The 22,128-nt window shown below is 43.0% G+C and overlaps 1 protein-coding gene across 2 annotated transcripts in view; it reads left to right on the top strand.

Moving 5' to 3' along the window:
* LOC146857291 (uromodulin-like) overlaps nt 1-22,128 on the top strand; it is a 570,867-nt gene that overhangs the window by 265,318 nt on the left and 283,421 nt on the right. For both annotated transcript variants that reach the window (XM_085647790.1, XM_085647789.1), the window contains exon 4: nt 1,386-1,487. In XM_085647790.1, coding sequence (XP_085503916.1) covers nt 1,386-1,487 — 102 coding nt within the window. The remainder of the gene's footprint in view (nt 1-1,385; nt 1,488-22,128) is intronic.

A 22,128-nucleotide genomic window follows, 5' to 3' on the forward strand; every position in this document is an offset into this window, starting at 1 on the left:
ATAAAAATATGTCTCCATGTTAGCACCTGCTTCAGTGAAGCATTATTTTTTCACTCAAAGCCCGTCTGCCTCTCATAGTTAATCATGCCTTCAAAACTATGGGTGCTTAAGCTAATCCTTCCAGGTTACACTCAAGTAACACTCCCTTGATGCAAAGTGGCACAATGTGGTGTAAAGCAGCGCAAAGTGTTATTTGTGCTAAACTAAGGGCACCACTAAATACCCTTACAAGAGTTTGCACTGCTCCGTGTCACTTTACCAGAGTGCGAACCCTTAGCAAATTTGGACTTAAGTTTCTGCTAAACATACTAGACACATACTAGACGGTCAAATTACAAAAGCATGTTTATTTATAAAAAATATTATGGCAGGAATTTCGACTGTCCCATTCACTTAACTTGGGGGTGACGGGGGGCTAGGCAATATCTCACTTTGTCCATGCCTTTAAATGCTTCTGAAGAGGAGAAACCTACGAAGAGGCCCTGAGGTTTTCAGCTGTTACCGAACTCGGGAACAGAAGAATGCACATGGATCTGAAAGACGTGTATACATAAAGGGAAGATAAGGCCATGCGTTCTCATTCGATAAAATACTGTGCACAGGTCTTGATGACGCTGAGTTCACTCATCAGGGATAGAAATGATGGAACATGGCATGCGGTGCATTTTCATTACAGACTTCTAGGGTTCAAATTTCAGCAACCTGAAGGTTCGGCATTTGGTCATGAATGGGATGAGAGCCATGCAGGGAAAAGATAGTACCGTGTAATCAAAATGTAACGGCTGTGTCATCAAAGAAATGCTGGCAGACCCATTCAGCTACTCGTAGCTACAACTCTAATTATGAAAAATACCATGTACACACGTGCAATGCAAATATGTGTAGCGTAAAAATTCAGCAGTACGGTGTGCTGCCCTTTTCCCTTACACCCTGATTTTTAATCTGGTCTGAAGTGAACCCCGGACCCCCTAATGGTGTGTGTACAGGGCCTCGTGCTTGAGATATTTCTGCTGCAACAGAAATGTTCCCTGACGGGTGCCTCGCTGCTTCTCTGAGCTAGATCCTCGCTGTATCAGATATTAAAGATATCCTGGTCCTGCTGGGAAATGCTCGTGTTATCGCTGGCTCATTCCCGGCAGGGCAGCCACTGTTGAAAGTGCTGGTACTTTCCCATAGATACACGAGATAGCCCTGCAGAGAGAGGCTGGCGCTGTTCCATTAAAAGCATGCATGCCCTCATGAGAAGCACTGAGAAACGCGCGAGGAGGGCTGCACAACCTTCAGGCAGGGGCTGCTCTTGTTTGTTTGGCAGCGTTGGCATTAAGCTGCCCTAACATCTACAGACTGCCTCCAAATGTTTGATCTGTTGATTTCTTTTATTCCAGAGGAGCTGAATTGTGAACCTGCGTGTGCGGATGATGAGGTGTGCACTGACATTGAAGGGGTTGCGGAGTGCATATGCAATGAAACCACATATCTGCATGCCAGTAAGTTACAGTTTCCCTTTTCATGCACTTTGATTCTAACAGGTGCAAAGCAAAATGTGTCCGGATACACTGAATTAAGGGGTTGTTCTCATCATAAAACAAAACAAATCCCACCGCAGCCTTTCCTCTATGACTGTGCGTTGATATTTCTGATATCACCGACCCTCACTGAGCGCCAGATTACAGACCTTGATGTCCGGGGATGGTGGTTGTCACTGTGGCATGTAGAAATACCAGTCTGGAAACAGTTGCGGCTGGCGAACTTCACAAACAAACATTGACAATGCCCATAGGTATGCCCTTTTTTGTTTCAGATAGCACACGAACAATGACGTGCACATGTACACACATCAGCTTTCTCATACACACGTATAACAATGTTAAAAACACAACGTTGGTAACCATATAACATTATGGTGGTGGTGAACGTAGCAGTGGTGATTTTGGTTTTAGCAGTAGTAGTGGTAGCCTAGTGGTGCAGAGATGGGGGTATCAGAAGTGCAGATGGTGAATGTTGTCAGTGATTGATTTGAAAATGAATGAGTACCAGTGCCCAAAGCTCAGAGAAGCCTCAGCTGGTGCAAATAAATGCCTGGGCACCGAATATCAACACTGCATGGTCTTCATTATAATTCTTGCCTCTTTAGTCAATCACCAGTCACTCCTTTCCCCTTGATCTTACTCTCGCAGGTTCCTGCTTTCTCCCTTTGTGAGTTTTTCTCTTCCTGTGTTTTCCCACTCTGTGTGTTTTCCATCTCTTGCTATTGATACATGGCTGATACGCATAACAAGTGCTGGTTTTCAAAAACGTGTGCTGGTGAACCCCGCCGGTAGTAGAAGCACTGGTCATAGTAGTGATGGTAATGATGGTCATGTGTGTAGTGGAGGTGAGGGGATATAGTGATTGTGGTAGAAGTAATAATAAAGATGATACTGGGGTAGTCTCAGTGATGGTGGCAGCTGTGAGTGTGCTAATGTAATAGCAGGTGAGACAGTGGTGATTTATTTTATTTATTTACTTTATTTATTGCATTTTTACATAGCGCAGACTTTACCCAAAGGTGTGAGAGCGCTTTACAATAGAACCAAGTACATTGCATAAGGAGGTTTACAAACTTACACTTTACAAATACAACCGGGAGAATTAAAAAATAAAAAAAAATAAGAGGTGGCAATCAGAAAAAAAAATTACACACAAACATTAGGTAAGTACAGGTATAGAATACATATTTACAACGTTGGGCTCGGGTGAATGCCAAGTGGCCTTGAGGGACATGAAAAGGGATGTATTAATTCTGGACGTGTCTTTGGAAGAGAACAGATTTGAGGTCTGTTTTGAAGGTCCGGGTAGAGGTGGTGGTTCGGAGTAATGGAGGATGCGAGTTCCAGATTCTAACCGCATTGCCTGAGGAGTGGTAGGAGTGGTGGTTAAGGTAATACTGCTGTTGATGATAGTGATGATAAAAGTGGTGGTTTAAATAGTTATGGAATTAGTAGCACTAGCAATGGTAAAATGTTGGTTTTGGAAACTGGTATGGTAATAGTGATGGTAATGGTGGTGGTAGAGATGATGTTTGTATTAGTGCTGGAGGTAAGGGTTGTGGTGATGCTGGTAATGATGTGGTAATAGTGATGGCAATGGCAGTAGTGATGGTAATGGTGGTGCAAGTAGTAGTGGCGGGGGTAATAGCAGTGCAGTAACAATGGTGCATGCAATTAAGATGGTAACAGGTATAATTTGTTGTGTAGTTTTCATTTCCTTCTTCCTGCTAAAAATGTCATTTAATCGTACAATTGTATATAAACTAGACTGGTGTTACCTATTCTTAAATGGTGCTTCTTTGTAATTTAATTGCAAGAGCCAGTTGATGAAATCTGAACTGCAAAACTGTTTTCACATTGGCAAAAAATAGGGTATGGAACAACATATTGCCCAGAAACACATCTGTCTCCACTGCTACACATAAGACATGTTTGTGATTTTTTTGTGTACTTAAAAGTGACCATGTGGTGCTGCTAATATGCAACAAAAACATGCACTGGCATAACCAATAGCTCTCCCCTTTGGGACCTTATACGTATTTAGCCATGCAGCACCTTATCCTGGGTGCTACAACATCTATGGTTCGTTAATTAGAAATGATAAAGCTGGATTCTTATCTGTCTTACCATCACCAAGAATCCTCTCAGGTCACCAGGATCTTTTTATCTGCTAAATAGTGTACAGGGGAGGAAATCAAATTTCAACACATAATCAATCGAATTGAATTTAAACTCTAAAGGACCACTGACTCCGAATCTCAAATTTTAGGGATTTATTACAAAGCCAAAAATAATTGCACATACAAGCACCTCAACACGAGGTTAAGAAAGTAGATGGGCACTAATACAAAAAATATCCTACGCAGGAGTCTCATCCAACTCAGAATAAAAAGAATAGTCAGCTCCAGGAGTATCAGGCAAGCGATACCACTCCGATCTCTACATTAGAAGTCATTAACCTAAAAAGAAAATCAGTTAGTCTATCCCTACTCTATCTCTAAGGTGACATCCCTACTTAGCATTTTCCCTTCCAGGCAAGAGAGTAAAAAGGTGTCAGCAGTGAAGACTTCCTTAGAAGTGCACTCACTTAGTCAGAGCTCGTTCTAAGATGATCCTTCTAGCTCCCCATCTAAACCTCAACTGCTCAACCCACGGGGCACTGTCCCTAATTCAAAATCCCAAAAACATAGAACACGCCCTCCGGCACACCTCTTCAGCCAGGTCTTCTCCCAGTACTTTTCCACTGAAACTTGTCTCTCATCCAACAATGGTTAGCTTGACCTTGGGTCCCAGGCACCTTCTCTGCCGAAAGTATCATCATTAATTTCCAGTATACTCCCATGTTGGATTTCCAGGCCCTCCTAACTCCTGAAACAAAGAGTTAGTTTCTCTAACGAGCTAGGTGTCCTTGCACCTGCAACAGAAAACATGGGAACAAGAAACTTTCCACTTCTCTGAGATTTTCTAACGTCTCTGAGACTCAAAGCCTTACCAAGGGAAATCATTTTCGGCCTACAATGTTTAGCTAACATAAGAAACAAACAGGCCTTTCTCTTTAAACATATATGTGATCAGGCCTTCACACAATTTAAACACACACTTCTAAAATCATACTATAAGAACTGATTTCATTACACTTCATATATGAATAAGCAAACTACACATGCAGACTTTAATATGGTGCACGTTTAAACCTAATGCATCACATTACATGAAAACCAATCATTGTGCACTAACTAAAATACATTTGCAATTAACTACGACATGGCTCTTCATAAATGGCATGGTTACATTTCTAATCACACTAATATAAGCAGATATTAGTAATACATTTCTAAGACACACGTTAATATGGATCCCTTAATATGTGGGTGCAGACTAACAGTGATTATGGTGCACCCCTACAATTTCCAGAATAACATGGTGCTCTATCAGTTCTCCCCTTTTATGACTCGTGTCATCACACCATTTCATAATTCCCTTGGAGAAAGAACCGACCTAAACAGTACTTGTTGCCATCCTTCCCCGTCGGAGTCTCTTCATATTCTTAAGGTTCTGATATTGACTGTCCTGCAGTCAGGCCATTCGCATTTCACTCGCTCTCTGAGCTCTCTCAACTCTATTTCCTTTATACCACTTATAAGCTCTGATGAATCCCCACAAGCAAACCACACAAACCACAACAATGATGAGTGGTTTTAACACAAAGCCAAAGAACCCCTTCCCTAGACTAGCAAACCAATTTCCCACATGTCCAAATCCTTTACCAATCTTTTCCCACACACCCTCTTCAGTCAAATCCTCTCTCTCATTATGGATTGTAGTAATGTTGCTTATATATTTCTCCAGATCCTTGCTGTTGTCTGGAATATGCATACAACATTCCTAAACCTTCAATAATTTACAGACTCTGTCCTCTTTTGCTAATAATACATCTAAAGCAAGGCGATTCTGCAAAACCATCGTTCTTATCGATAACTTCTCTCCATCCACAAGTACCAATGACTTTGCCGTATTCATTGACAACTCATCAACCACAGACGCCAATCGTCTGATCTTCATATCAATCAAAACCACAGCTAAACTTGGTATCATTGCTCCAAAGATATCCCCAATCACTGCTCCTGCACTCGCAGCTCTCTTTATCCTCGAATGCTGTCCATCCTCCAGAAGCTCCAAATCCTCTGCATGGTAAATTTTCGGAAAAATAATTTCCAAATAGCACGTACCATACCAATTCGCAGGCAACTTGACATATGCATTCTTTCCACACACAGAATAAACAGTTGGAATCACTTGCACAGAGCCTTGCAGAAAGTTCTTAGCAGAATCTTCCATGGTGAAAACATGATCATATGCACTTTGACCCACCGGACCTTTTTCATAGTAGGTCTGATAACGTCTCACACACAACTTTCCTTTCTGTTCCTTGTCCAATGCTATATGACCATACCTTCCTCTAGCTCTGTGAGATCTTTCTTCTTCAGTCCAATCAACCGGACTCTATCCAGTATTTCGTGTTTGTGTTAGTTTTCTATATCTATCTTCTACCAGATCTACAAATTTCTTTTCTACATCTGACAATGAACAAGTTAAGTTATGCCGATAGGCATAAGCCGTATCCAGTTCCAAAGACGGTATGAAATACTTCCGAAGTCTGTCCTCTGACTTTTAATAGTCACACTTATTCAGGTGCTTGTAAGCTGGAACTTTAGGAAGCACTGCATCGTAGTTGGAAAAGAAATACTCAAACTGACCTCTTTCGTAAAAGATACTAAGCAATAGACTACATGAAATTCCATATGCCAGTGGAAGATGGTGATATCTAATACCCTCGTCCACTGAGGCAGGTAACTGCATGCACACGTAGCAGTCTTTCGCATCCATCGCATCCACATATTTGTATAGCAGCCTCGCATACGCATTAAGCTTAAAATCATCTTTTGACAAATCTATGTGAAATCTACTACTATCTTCGATTAGTAAAGCTCTTTCAACTCCTATGGTGACCTCCTTTTGGCTAGAAGTGGTAGGTGTAGGTGTTCCCTGTACTTCCGCTTCCTGCTCATGTGAAACAATATACGAAGCTACAACCACAATAATTATAGAAACTATCTCCCCACCTACAAGTGTACCTACTACTGATTTAGACCTACGACGAGTATTTCCAGCATCCATGATCTCGCAAAGTTCTCAAAAGTTCTTGGTTTCAGCAGCAAACAATTAAGAGTCTCTTTTCTTATTCAAGTGTCGCTTGCTAACCAGTTCGAACAATACTCCGAGAAGCTTGAAATCCCCTTGCAATTGCAGTTCCTTATTTACACAGTCCACAAAAAGACTTCCCTAGCCCTCTTTCGTCTTCTCTGTGGAAAGTCCCTAAGTTTATTCTTCTTCCACTCGGGCCTAGGTTATCTTCTTTATAGACCTTTATTTACAACAAAGTTCACTTTCAGTCCAAAATAATATAATTTCCCAGAATCTCTAAAACATGCTGCAAAAGTTCAAGATGAAGAATGATCACTTCATGGGTTGGTGCCTCAAATCTAAACGTTGGAAAGACCAATCTTTGCAGTATCAGTTCACGGACTTTGCTCAGAAGTGGGGGATTCGGAACAGTCAGGATCAGCACTCCTTCGATTTCGAGACCTGGGACCACCAATCCCACGACTATTTTCACGTTCGGTGTCTTGCTGACCACAGTCACGAACCTCAACCTCCCCGAACTCAGAACTCCTGGCATCAGTCACAGCATACGTCCACTCTGGGGTGGCGTATCTCTGACACGGCACTCTTGCTCTCCTGGATCTTCTCAAACCTCCTCAAGCTTGTTCTTCGTCACTCTGTTCAGATTCAGACGTTTCAGAAACTGGGGCAAGATCTCTTTCAGGTGCCAACCTCAGGTTCAGCCGCCTCTGACTCACGAGCTAAACCTCTTCTGTTCACGTGTCCCTTCTGCTCTCCCTCTGAGTACCCTGTGCACTACTTCCTTCTTCGGCTGAATTTGACTCTACTCCATCCACAGCAATGCTTTCTCCGTCCGAGTCAAATTCGGGGCTCTGATTGACACAACCCCTTTCAGCTTGATCCAGTGCACAACCAACTGCGTCAGCAACCCTCACAGCTTGACTTGCCCTCTCAGATGGCCCTGCCACCTCTGCTGGATTTTCATTCACGAGAGGGGCTGTTTCTTCCAAGGGTGCTGGAACTCTGCGGGTATGGGAGGCATGCACCCAGTTCGGCAACCCTCCACACTTCACTGCCGTGTTCGTGACCAGTATTACCTGGTACGGGCCACTCCAACGAACATCCAGGCAACTATTCCTCACGTGTCTGCGAACAAGCACCCAATCTCTCGGACACAGGCCGTGGCACAGGTCACTTGAGGCTGGAACAGTTGCTGCTTGCATCTGCACCTCTGGCATACAGCTTCAGCAACCGCACGAAACTTCGGATTGTACCATGTCTGTCTAAACACTTGCACCATTGCATCTCTGCCAAGATGTACTGCACCGTGTATCAATCTTGCCATTGGGCTCAACAAACTTTCCGGCAACACAGCTCGACCAACACTCGAGACCCACACATCCACATCTCTCTTCTCACATCCCGACCTTATCCAACCATCTCGTTCCTGATTGGTAACCTCATCCTGCAATCGTTTTAGTTCCTCCCAAGTGTCTGCCATGGCTAACATCATGCTGAGCTTGGTTCTTTCTCGGCTTTCTCCAGTATAGCCTCCTGCTAATATACATCCTTGTTCTGCACAGAAACGGCCAACTTCATCTGCATAGTTGTTACCCAATGAAACAGAATCAGTCCCTTTCCCATGAGCTGAACATTTGGCAACTGCAATTTCCTTGGGACACTGTAAGGCTTCCAACAATTGTCTCATATATTCCCCATTTATAATGGGCGAACCTGAAGATGTCATGAAACCTCTCTGTGACCATAACTGCCCGAAGTCATGAACCACACCAAACCCATACTGACTGTCGGTGTAGATCGTTATACGAATCTGATCAGCAGCCAAACAGGCACGGCTCAAAGCAATGATTTCAGCTACCTGTGCGGAGTGTACTCCCTCTAAACAAGCAGCTTCAACAACTCCAGTGATAGTACATACAGCAAACGCTGCTCTTAATCGACCAACATCCTTTAAGCATGAACCGTCCAGAAAGAAAATTTCATCAGGATCAGGGAGTGGTTCATCGACAATGTCTGGTCTCGGTTTGGTGCACAGTTCAGTAACATAAAGACAATAATGATCCTCACAATCTTCATCATCTGCATTTGGAGTAGGCATCAATGTTGTAGGATTCAAAACAGAACACCTCTTCAAAGTCACATTTTCTGCCGCAAGTATAGCTTGCTCATAACGTGTCAATCGATTATTTGTAAGGTGCTGTGTCTTGGTCTCGTCATCAACAGTTCAACAGAGTGTGGCACATAAACTGTAAGTGGATGTCCCATTACAATACTCTCACACCTTTCAATGCTGACACCTGTTGCAGCAACGGATTTGAGACATCCGGGCAACGCAGAAGCTACTGGATCTAAAGTAGCTGAAAAGTAGGCAACTGGTCTACGGACACCTCCATGATTCTGAGTCAAAACTGACAATGCACAACCTTCTCTCTCGCAACAGAACAACGAGAAAGCCTTGTTGTAATCAGGCATTTCCAAAGCTGGAGCGCGACACATGGCCTCTCTCAGCCTTAAAAACTACATTAAGCAGTCGTTGTCCCATGGTACCGGATCACTTACATCCTTGTGCGTCAGCCGCTGTAAAGGCTTCGCCTCAAACGAGAAGTTGGGGATCCATTGGCGACAATAGCCCACCATCCCCAGGAACATTCTGACCTCTCTCTGTGTGGTAGGCACAGGCATACTTATAATTGCCTCAAGGTGATCTGGTGACACCTTCCTCTTGCCCTTCTCAATTCTGTGACCCAAATACTGCACTTCACTCAAACAGTATTGCAATTTGTTTGGAGACACCTTATGTCCATTCTCTGCCAGATGGTTCAGTAAAGCAATGGTATCAATCCTGCAGGCGTCTTCTGTTTCTGAGGCAATGAGCAAGTCATCGATGTATTGCACAAGAACAGAGTTCAGTAGCAACACAAGACTCTCAAGATTCTTCTTCAAGATCTGATTAAAGATCGATGGAATCTCCGTATACCCCTGAGGGATACAACACCACGTTAACACACGATTTTCCAGCCAGAAAGCAAAAAGAAATTGGCTTTCCTCATGGAGTGTTATCGAGAAGAATGCCTGACACAGATCAATCACCGTAAACCACTCAGCTTCGCATGGAATCTGAAACAGGATCACAGATGGATTTGGTACCACTGGACAAAATGGAACAACTATCGTGTTGACCTTTCGCAGGTCTTGCACGATCCTGAATTTCCCACTCAGTTTCTGTAATCTCATGATAGGTGAATTACATGGGCTACCCATAATCTCTTTCAGAATTCCCTGCTTGATCATGGACTCAATCACAGGTTTGATCCCTGCAATAGTCTCGGGTGACAAATTGTACTGGGGTGTCCTAGGGAATTCTACGTTCTGTTTGACCTGAATCTTCACTGGCTCTACACCTTTGATCAACCCAATCTCTTCTCTAGTGAAATCCCACACCTCGTGCAACACAGAATCTCTCAAGTCGAGTGGAAGTTCCTCCACTGTCAGCGCTGGGTACATTTCTATGCACAAGTGCTGATTGGCAACTTTAAAGGTCACATCATCATCTTTCGTCTGTACTTCAACTCCCTTAGGTGTGCAATAGACGGTACAATTTAATTTGCACAACAAGTCTCTACCTAACAGACAAACTGGACTCGAGTCACACACCACAAACTGGTGTCGATTTCGGAAAGTTCCTATTCTCACAGGAATTGGCTCTGTTAATGGACTGGTCATTTTCTTATTCGCTACTCCAACAGCTTGGATCGATTGTCCCGAGAGGGGTAGGTTCGGGACTACTGCGGATCTTACAGTAGAACAGGTAGCACCATCAATCAAAAAGGTGGTTGGGTGACCATCAACATCTGCCTCCACAAATGGTCCCCTCTGGTCTACCTCCAAGACTGCTCCAAGTGTGCAGTCTTCCTCCCCCCTCAGGCACCGTCATGGTAACGGGTCTGGGCTGAACTCATCATTCCCTTCAAACAGAGGCATCTGTTGGTAAGTCCGTATTCCCTGTTGGACCTGTTGAACCCTCGTCTCTCCTACGGTCCTTTTGGAACTCTTCTTCTTAGACCACCTTTCCTCCCATTTGTCAAGCATGATCCATGCACGCATCGCTATAATCAAATCTCTGATGTGTGTTCTCAGTCCTATGACCCTTTTCTCTTCCAGTTCTTGGTCTCCATACTGCAACCTATGGTTTCCCTGCAATGACTTCGTTTTGGACAAATCCACCTCATACTTCTTGGCCAACTCGGTAAGTTTCTCATGTGCGGTTCTTGACTTGCGAGTCACATCTTTCGCTACAAAGAGTAACTCATCTTGTTCATAGAGGTCTATCCTTTCAAAAGGCAAATTTCCAATTATTATTTTGTCTACTTCTGCTTTCAGTCTCACTACATCTAGCATCTACGCTTTCATGGCTCCTTTCAATATTTCTCGACAAGCTGCACCATTCTGTTCATCGTACTCGCAGCTTTGACCTCGAGATATACTCTCTTCTGTCATGTTCCTAGAGACTGGTCGGTTTCCTGAATTATCTTGCTCATCATTCCCTGCAGTTCTGTCACTCTGATTCCTCGCAGGCGGTACCCACATCCTCAAATCTGATCTTGACTCGGCCAGCGACCTTGGTCTTATCAGTCTCACATCCACCTGTCCTCTAGAGGAGTCTGCGGTGGCTGGCAAAGGCGTACTCCATTCTATAGGTCTCGGGGCCTCTTCCATCTCGCTCACCGTCCTGTTCCCCTCAACGACACTCCTTGATCCAGCAGCTGACTGTGCTAGACTACCAACTCTCTCTTGGTCTGGGTTGTAAACTGAAACAATAGGTCCAATGGTAACCGATACTTTTAAAGCAACCGGTAACCTCACACCTCTCGCAGCTTCAGTACTCGCTACAGACTGAATTCTCATGTCCTCCATTCCTGTCGAGATTTTCCCTACTACTCTCACATCTGACTGAGTCTGTAGTCCACTAGTCCCTTCTGCTGGAGCCGACTTTCCTTCGTAGGAATCTGTATTGAACGGAGGTGGTCTTTCCGACAACAACCTCTCTACCAAACTGTCATCCACTTCACTATCATCCTCATATACGCTCTTTGCCTTCGCACTGTCTGTATTCTCTAGTAGTGGGTACAATCTATCCCCCTCAATCGTTTCCACTCTCCACCTCTTCTCTAGTGCATCCCACCTCACATCTTGGAATGCCCGGATGGACTTCTTCACTCTTTCTTGATTTCTGTCTCTTTTCCTGTCATACACTGCTCTGATCCATGCATGTAGTGCCTCAAACTGGGTCGGTCTAGGCAGAGGTCGCAAGGAAGACATCACAGATTTTAACTGATACAACATATCCAACCGGAAAGTACCATATCGTGGGAAAATCAGTTCTCCCTCACCATGAATCATTTTATGCCAATTTTCAAACCAAATTATAGTATGCAATCCCACATTCTTTGCTATATAATGTGCTGGAGTATCCTCAGGAGGGGCTTCTTCTCCCCCACGAGTAACCACATGTCTGTCACCTCTACAAAATTCTCAGAAAACCTTAAAACATTTCATGATGAACAAATTTTTGATCGCGCACAATGTTTTCGTTCACTTCCTGATGTCAGTCCACCAATAGCAGCGCGACTCACACCAGCCGACCTATCTCAGCGTGACACCTTCTGACATCACACTTCCTCCACTCGCAGCAGTTCCCCTCCTTCACAATTCGCTTCTCACTCTTGTATTCGTCCCATTCACACTCTGAAGTAATTATCTGTCCATGAAACGACCGGACAATCACTTCTCTGACTGCCTCCGACAGTCTCTCGAAATTGTTGATCTCAAACCTGGCAACTGTCTGTCCTCAAAATGACTGGAAAATCGCTTCAACTGATAGGTTTCAAACGCTCGATGTTACACATACAGCAACCCACGACCAGCTTCGGTTACTCACACACTTACTCATTCGCTCCCCCTATCTCAGTCTGGGTAATCGATGACGTCTCACAATTCCCCTCTCAATGGTCAACAAAGTCTACCTTGGGTGTCCTCTACACCACAACTTCTCAGACTACTTGACGAGTCTAAGAATCCCCGGGCAGCGCGCTCACAGCCTGATCTCACAATCACTCAACTCTCATTCCAACTCCGCAAGACATCACACAATCAAATCAACACCGCAATCTACAAAACACATCACCCTATTCATACTCACTCTATCACAAACTGCTGCTTTCCGCCGCACCGCTACTCTCCGTCCGTCTCCATCAGCTGCTGTCATCTGCCACTCACCATCCAATGGGTCACCATTACTCGAATTCTATGGGCTCTCTAGAATCTCTTATCCTGATCTAGATCTCACCTCACTACCAGAGATAAAAACCATCCTACTCTGCTACCAACTGATAAAACCGGATTCTTATCTGTCTTACCATCACCAAGAATCCTCTCAGGTCGCCAGGATCTTTCTATCTGCTAAATAGTGTAGAGGGGAGGAAATCAAATTTCAACACATAATCAATCGAATTGAATTTAAACTCTAAAGGACCACTGACTCCGAATCTCAAATTTTAGGGATTTATTACAAAGCCAAAAATAATTGCACATACAAGCACCTCAACACGAGGTTAAGAAAGTTAATTGGCACTAACACAAAAAATATCCTAAGCAGGAGTCTCATCCGACTCAGAATAAGAAGAATAGCCAGCTCTAGGAGTATCAGGCAAGCGATAACCACTCCGATCTCTACATCAGAAGTCATTAACCTAAAAAGAAAATCAGTTTGTCTTTTCCTACTCTATCTCTAAGGTGACATCCCTACTTAGCATTTTCCCCAGGCAAGAGAATAAAAAGGTGTCAGAAGTGAAGACTTCCTTAGAAGAACACTCACTTAGTCAGAGCTCGTTCTAAGATGCTCCTTCTAGCTCCCCAACTAAACCTCAACTGCTCAACCCACGGGGCACTGTCCCTAATTCAAAATCCCAAAAATATAGAACACGCCCTCCGGCACACCTCATCAGCCAGGTCTTCTCCCAGTACTTTTCTACTGAAAGTTGTCTCTCATCCAACGACAGTTAGCTTGACCTTGGGTCTCAGGCACCTTCTGCGCCGAAAGTATCATCCTTACATTCCAGTATACTCCCATGTTGGCTTCTCAGGCCATCCTAACTCCTGAAACAAAGAGTTAGTTTCTCTAACAAGCTAGGTGTCCTTGCACCTGCAACAGAAAACATGGGAACGAGAAATTTTCCACTGCTCTCAGATTTTCTAACATCTCTGAAACTCAAAGCCTTACCAAGGGAAATCATTTTCGGCCTACAATGTTTAGCTAACATAAGAAATGAACCGGCCTTTCTCTTTAAACGTATATGTGATCAGGCCTTTACACAATTTAAACACAAACTTCTAAAATCACACTATAAGCATTGATTTCATTACACTTCATATATGAATAAGCAAACTACACGTGCAGACTTTAATATGGTGCACGTTCAAACCTAATGCATCACATTACACAAAAAACAATCATGGTGCACTAACTAAAATACATTTGCAATTAACTACGACATGGCTCTTCATAAATGGCCTGGTTACATTTCTAATCACACTAATATAAGCAGATTTTAGTAATACATTTCTAAGACACGCGTTAATATGGATCCCTTAATATGTGGGTGCAGACTAACAGTGATTAAGGTGCACCCCTACAATTTTCAGAATAACATGGCGCTCTATCAGAAGCTTTGACACTAATAGGCACATTATAGAGCTACATTGAGAATACTTAAAGTGTTATTTTTCTACAACTGGTAGTCAGAACTCATATCTGGAAGTGCTTTCATACGCTATGTGGACTTGCAGCAATACCTGGTCCAGAAATTGCAAAGACAATGGCAATGCTGGCCATAGAGTCACACATCCAATTTGCAAACAGCTGTGCCAGTGTGTGTTTTATCTGAAGGAGACTCCTTGAAATATTACTGTATTAGGGCTTTTGTGCTACGTTCTGTGCTGGAGCTAATGTAATATCACTGCTCAGAGTTATAGCAAGATATGACAAAAGCTGTGAATCTGTAAACAATGATATCTATTAACGATAGCTATCTATATTTATGTTCACTGAAAAAAGCAAATTATAAAGTGACATTATAATCACGTACAAAAATGAGATAAGAAAAAAACATTACAAAATCAAAAAAACAGACATTCATCAGCTATACTTCAATGAACTAACTATAACTTGCGCCCCTGACATGTACTGCTTATGACCTCATATATTACATCACTCATGATATGTTAAATGTAAGCTATCCTGTTTTAGGTTTAAACCTATAATTACTGATAAAATCCCATTGAAAGGTAAATAGCCCTTATCACTGTGAACATATAACTATTCATAAACACCTGCACAACCACAAATTAAAATGCCATTAAAAAAAAAGAAAGTACAAGAGAACGAATCACTTTTTTTCCCTGAATGCTACAACACAATATAACTTATTCAAGGTGAGTTTGTTGCTTATGCATGTCAGTAAAATATAGTTTTTTCCTCCTGATACTTCCTCCGGTTTTGTGGGCTTAGATTAAAGTTGCAAAGTTTAGAAGTATGTTTTAGGTCTGAGTCACGATTTTAGACACTGCAGAGAATCTGGGAATATTAAAATCATATTTTATGTTTATGTTTTAGTTGTGTTCAATTCTTTTACTGATTAGTGAAATGGTTGGCTAAAAGGAATCTTGGCCAATATGTACTGTAACATTTACTCACTGACACAGAATAGGTAAAACCCTGTGATACATCTGACTCTCTTTCTAACAAGTCATTATTGATAGTGGGTCACCTGTGTCAACCCTCAGGCTTTCAACATTCAATACAAGGTATAAAGACAGGTACCTGTAAAAAGAGTGCTGCCACCATGAGCACTGGATAGTGGTGAAAACATGACACAAGTCCTTCCACTCAACAACAAATTTCATTGTTGCAAGGTCTGCCATTGTTATGTGAGTTACCTTCAGCTAATCCTGCCTTTTTAACCAACAGGACCTTACTGCTGGGTTTTTGAACCCATAGTTACAATGTTTCAAGTCCAGGAATACAATGCAATGTTTGTTAATAGGTCAGGACTGGCTTAATATCGGTAATTTGCCATGGGGACACTTGGCTGCAATGAAAGTCCACACAACAGCAGTACCATTATAATGGAATCAATCAAAGAGTGCAGAAAAGCAGTAGTGAGCAGGCTTACAACAGTTAGTGGGTGCTCTAGAATGCATGGCTGCAAATTATTCTAGTTTAATTCAACATGTTAAAGGTTTAACAATTTACTATTTGTTGGGTGGGTTGAACACCTCTACAATATAAAACAAATCAGTAAGAAGTGGGTAGATGACCCCAACTGTGTCCACAAAGGTGTTTATTAAAACATTTTAGTATAGCACTTTTTAAAAATCCTTGAATAGTTTTGTTAACCAGACAGTCTTGCCAGATTGGGTCTGAGAGGTATTGAGATATGAGATAGGGTAATGAGGTATAAGTGTGAGTGAGAATGCCATACGCATGCTTTCTATGCTTAAAACAGTCTAGTATAAGTCTGTTGAACACACTGCCATTGGTAAGATGCTATATAGCTTGCCTTATAAGAATCACTGGCAAAAACAACATTCTTTGAAAAACCTAGGCGAAAAAAAATGTTTTGGTCTATTCTGGGGGTTAGCCAGCTGAATAAACACTGATAAACACAGATTTCAAAACGTTTGGAAAACAATGAGAAAACAACACTGGAATCCACAAAAATAAACATTGAAAACAGGGCAGCCTAGTGAAATAATATCACTGGTGACATCCTTGATGGCATCTCAAGTTTCATAATTGATGACCTCGCTGAGAACATAATCCAGTCTTTGTGACAGTACCCTATAGTGTTTAGGGATTTAAAATTATTTAAGAAGCTCCACCTGTGGCCAATTTTCTATCACTAGTCAAGTGACAATGGAGATAACCTTTGATCGCATCTGGACACATAGCATATCTATCAAGAAAGCCACATTTGGTGGATGTTACCCTCCTTTTATGGTGTTCCCCAACCTAGCAAACACAATGCCTTCAAATACTTTAATGGGGTAACACTCTTTTTTAACTTTGAACACACTGCAAAAAATAGTTCATACTCTATTCATTTTAACAGGATCACCCTCATAAAGACTTCAAATAGCCCACAATTTTGAGTCAAGCAGTTGACAGGTACGCATTTGCCTCAGATAAGACACCATCTCCCGGCCCTGTGGACAACCCTCTGTAGTTTGGTAAAATACACTATACACATTCCTGAGATAAGCACAATGGCACACAACCTTAGACACATGCTTACAACCCCTATATGAGTTAAACTCATCTAAGTTGGTCACTCGTACATATTACATTTTTGAATAATCTACAATGCCTCAAAATCTTCAACGAAGTTCTGTAAGTAAACATCCACACTTTATAAATTTCTTTGTTACATATAATTTGTCTAAAGTACTGTTTTGCAATCACTATTGCATAATCAACTGTCGACAGAAGCTTTGGCTTTTCTCACAGATTTTTTGCAACAGCCTTTGGTCTGAAGTAATAACTTACTTTGAAACACACCTCTGTTATTCACATCAGGTGTGCTTCTTTAACACAAAGTACTATTTACATCTCAAACTTTACTGATTTGTAAATCATGCAGCATATATCTTTCAACATGCACAACCACACTTGCCTCCAGGGCTCACGCTATTTCTATTCATTGGGCTTGATTCACAAACTGCACTTTGTAGTAAGTTTTGTAGTTATACAAAACTTACTACAAAGGGCTATTCACAAAGATACTATATTGTAGTAACTTATACTTTTGCAGTAACTTGCACATTGAACTTACAACTTTGTATTAACTCACATGTGTAATTAACACTTTTATAGTAGACAAAAGTATCGCACATGGAAATATTTCTTTCTTTTTCTCAATCAATACACAGAAGGATAACCAACAAGAGAACCACTCTCTGGAGACAGACAATAATTGTTCTGGAAAAGAGGCTCCACACTTAGTTCAAGAACTTAAGCCCGAAAGTGCCTTAGAGAAACAATTAACAACAGAAACAACCAGAATTAAAACCAGAGTTTCTGAGTTTGAATATCTGCTAGAGATAAGGCCAGAAGAACTTAGCCTAATTAGGAATGAGTCTCAAAGAAGTCAGAAGATATTTTGAATAAGTAAGAACCAGGGAAGCCGAACAAATAGTTAACACAGAAAACCCTCAACAGAATCATCTGGTATACCACTGAACAAATCTGCGAGGCCAGAGAGGATGCTGAACCACAATGTGATCAAGTACAAACCAATGTGGACAATCATTCACAGTCGATTAATTGCACAGTGAGGGGTGAGAATGAAATCGCACCTCAGTCTGTATGGTCCAAAAACCAAGCATCTGCAGCCCCCGTACAAGCATCCTCCCTCATAAATGGAGATCAATGTGCTCAAGCGGACATCAGAAGCATCCTCACTGGGCAACTGATAATGCAGTAGCTACTTGAGGAATCACTAGGCAGCAAGCATCAGACTGAGAATATCATTCATCAACTACTTACTCCAAATGATGGAAATAAGAGTAAATCTCAGTGCAGGGAACAGCATAATCGATTATTATTACTCGAACTCTGCTATCACAGCGAAGGTATGTACGCTATCTTAAATAGGCAAACTTTCCATATGCCATTTCCTGTTATCCCCAGCCTTGCAAGTGTTAAATCACATGAAATAGAGTGTGTCATCTCTTTCAAGGAAACAATCAGGGCTGAGCAAAATATTCCACTCTACTAGCGGAGTTTTCAGGGTTTTGCCAACTCTGTGTTCTGCTTGGAGTGCAGAGTTCTGGCAAAACTTCGTCACCCACCACGTGGCAGAGTTTTTTCTCACGTGTGGCTCACCAACGTTAAGCGTTAAGTTGGATAGTGCACGTGAGAATTTGCGTCCTGAAGCACAATTTTGGGCACTAGAATGTCTCCCGGCCAGTGCTTAATTTGAACCGGTGCTTTCCGGTGCGGAGCACCGGCACTTAATGGTTTCCGGTGCTCGGCGCCGGCACCTAATTGTCAACACCAAACTCAGGGCAGTCTGCCACAAGGTGGCGCTGCTCATGTAATTTAGAGATGAGCAGTATAACAGTTGTTTAAGGAAACAATATACATACAAATATTGCTAATATCTGCCTTCCCAGCCATTCCTTTAGCTGTGGGGACCTGGAATAATGCGAACTGTCGCATTTACATGCGAGAGAGAAGGTATGTAGTTGTTTTGGCAGCAATGACAAGGGTGATGAGTGGTGCAAGCTGCAGTGGTCTCCTGGTCAGAGCCCCGGCACCTAATATTTCACAAACTAAGCACTGCTCCCGGCAGAGATTTCTCAATGTGGGTGGTCCCGACAGGTTGTGACTGCTTGCATTGAGAAAGCTGATGCTCAAGTAGAAAATTTGGCATGAGCAGAGCGACGTGCCTGAAATCTGCCCGCTCATGGAACTCTGCGGAATCTTGCAGAGTTTTTAAGTAACTCCACAAAATTCCACAGAGTGAAACTCTGCGAGTTCTGCCCACCTTTACAAAAAATGCCATAGGCGAAAAACAACAAGCGAAGACAAAAATAACTTCAATCAAGAAAAAGCTGCAGTCAAATGAATCTTTTCAAATTATTAGCAGTGACAAAGTGATCATTTCCCACAAGTGCTTAAAATAAATTGGAAATTATAACTCAATTACAATCTCAACCAAGGATATCGCCCACCACCAGTGTAAAATAAAATGGAATATAAATTCTCAAAACAAGTGCCTACAGTGGAAGCAGAGCGTAAGGCGTAAATTAAATCGTACAGATGAATGAGATGAACTGATTCATTGGTAGATTATCAACAAACAACGGCGCACCAAGGACGCCCGATTTGTTGTGGGCAGATAGTAAAAAGCGTAAACAATACAGGAATCAACTGTCACTCTGCTGAAATAAGAGCACTGCGCACAGAACACAAATTAATTCGACAACACGGTGTGAGCAGCCGGAGCAAGGAGACAGTGCCAAGGTCGATGGGTACACATCTGGCCATAGTGGCTCTCTTCACCGCAGTGACACAGAGGGAGCCAGAAGCCCAGAGGGTGGTGGAAGTGCCATGGAGGAGCAACAGGATGAGTCCTCATCAATAGCATCAACAAGCTCCGGTGGATGCTCCCTGGTGGTGGTGGACCCACCTGAACCTGATTTCACAACATCCATGTCCACCACCGCCCCCATACCTTCTCCGCCATTCCTACTGCTCCCCAAACACCTTTCCGGGCCCTCTCTCCTAAGCAGGTGAGAGTCTCCTTCCCACCAGCCACCTTGGCTCCTGCCCCTGTCTTCCCTGCTGCCCTGAGTGTGGAGACTATTGCCCACCTGAGGAAGATCTCTGTGGGTCAGGCAGCAGTGCTGAATGCTCTCCAGGTGCAGACACCCCAGCTAAATATGATGGTGTCGTACCTGGAAGGTATTCACGCTTACATGTCTGGCCTAGCGATCTTTTCAGGCTCTGGCTTCCATATTCATGGCAGCCTTTCATTTCCAATTTTCCACTCCGCCTTCTGCGTCTTCCCCATTAACTATCCCTATACCCGTACCTGCCCAAAGCAAACACACACACATCATCGCACATCAACATTTACATGCGGCACACGCAAAAAAACCATAAGAAGCAACAAGATAGCACATCCACGTACCAAGCATTCACCACCCTAACCAACACATCCACTGACATCCACTCAGACACCACTACACCAGACCCAGCCACAGCCACTTTCAACATCACACAGCCAGACACCACACCCGCACCACCAGCCACAAACACTACTCACATCATACAGATAGACACCACACCCAAAACACCAACCACAGACACTACTGGTGTCATATAGACAGACCCCACACCCACAATACCAGCCACAAACACTACTCACGTCACACAGACAGACACTATACCCACAATACCTGCCACAGAGACATCAATCACTTCCCAGCAACACAGACATTCTATAGCCAAACTATAAATTCAGATTCGAGCTACAGAAACACTGCACCAAAGTTGTTGCACTGCCTTGCATCAAAGGGGGAGAAAAAAATGCTCCATATCCAATAAGATATGGTGCATTCTTTCTCCCGCTGTGCGCTGATGCACTTTTGGTAGCCATGCGCTAACACACACTGCCTTGTGCCAGAGTGCAAAGTGTGTACATTTTCTGAAGCATAGGCTTTGTACTGGAAGAAGTTCTTTCCAGTACAAAAGCAATGCTTCACGGCTTCTCCCACTTTTTATGTGTACTGTACAATGCATAACAAATGCGAAGTTGGAAAAACAAGAAGAAATAAAAAAAATCTCCTCCTTGAGCAGGCATAAGATTTTGGCCCAAATTCCTGGGTGCCAATGTTGGTACATAGGCATTTGTGTCAAAATCCATTGGTGGTTGCAGGGGAACTCCCATGTAACTACCAAGGAATGCCCCCTTGATACAAATAATGCAAAGCAGTGGGTAGTATAACTCTGGGTTGCTTTGTGATACTATCCAATGCCATTCCTCAAATCTTGTGATGTTAGGGTCATGTGACCTGCCTTTCTGGAAGAAATCAGAGTCAGGGGTCATATGACGTGTCTTCCTGTGATGTTATTAAGGTCAAAGGGTATGTCATGTCTGTATTTTGGTAAATGTAACTATGGCTCTATTCTTTTAAGCCTGAGGCTTTCATCTGTTTCTATTCCAACTAACTCGAGCATTAGCCCAGTCCCACCACCCGATAGAGGGAATGGTGCAGCGCAAACCACAACTGTAACTTCCTTTGTTAATTAGTAACCGACTCTATGTATTTGTCTGCGTTCTGCAATTCCAGTATAAATTGCTATTCAGAATATGTGTAATGTTGTGTTCTCTGCGTATATGCTTTTTTCAATAACAAAGAGGAAGCTCACAGGCACTCTCTGCATACGCGCTTTCTAAACCTGGTGCCACTATTTGAATAATGGAGCCGCCGTGAGGGAAACGGCGTACTGGTGTCATTTTGCCCTGAACTCTGTATCCTTGCCGTGAGGGGAACGGCCGCAACTGGACTCCACTTCCCAGACTCCCTTGCTCCGGGCGCCTGCGTAGTTGTCATCAGGCAGCGCCCGGGCTCTACATAAGGGACGCCAATGAACCGCAGCGCGGGACGCGCTTTCTTAACCTGGTGCCACTATTTTAATAACGGAGCCGCCGTGAGGGAAACGGCGTACTGGTGTCATTTTGCCCTGAACTCTGTATCCTTGCCGTGAGGGGAACGGCCGCAACTGGACTCCACTTCCCAGACTCCCTTGCTCCGGGCGCCTGCGTAG

Source organism: Triturus cristatus, chromosome 3_2 (assembly GCF_964204655.1).
Source record: "Triturus cristatus chromosome 3_2, aTriCri1.1, whole genome shotgun sequence".
Taxonomy (NCBI): domain Eukaryota; kingdom Metazoa; phylum Chordata; class Amphibia; order Caudata; family Salamandridae; genus Triturus; species Triturus cristatus.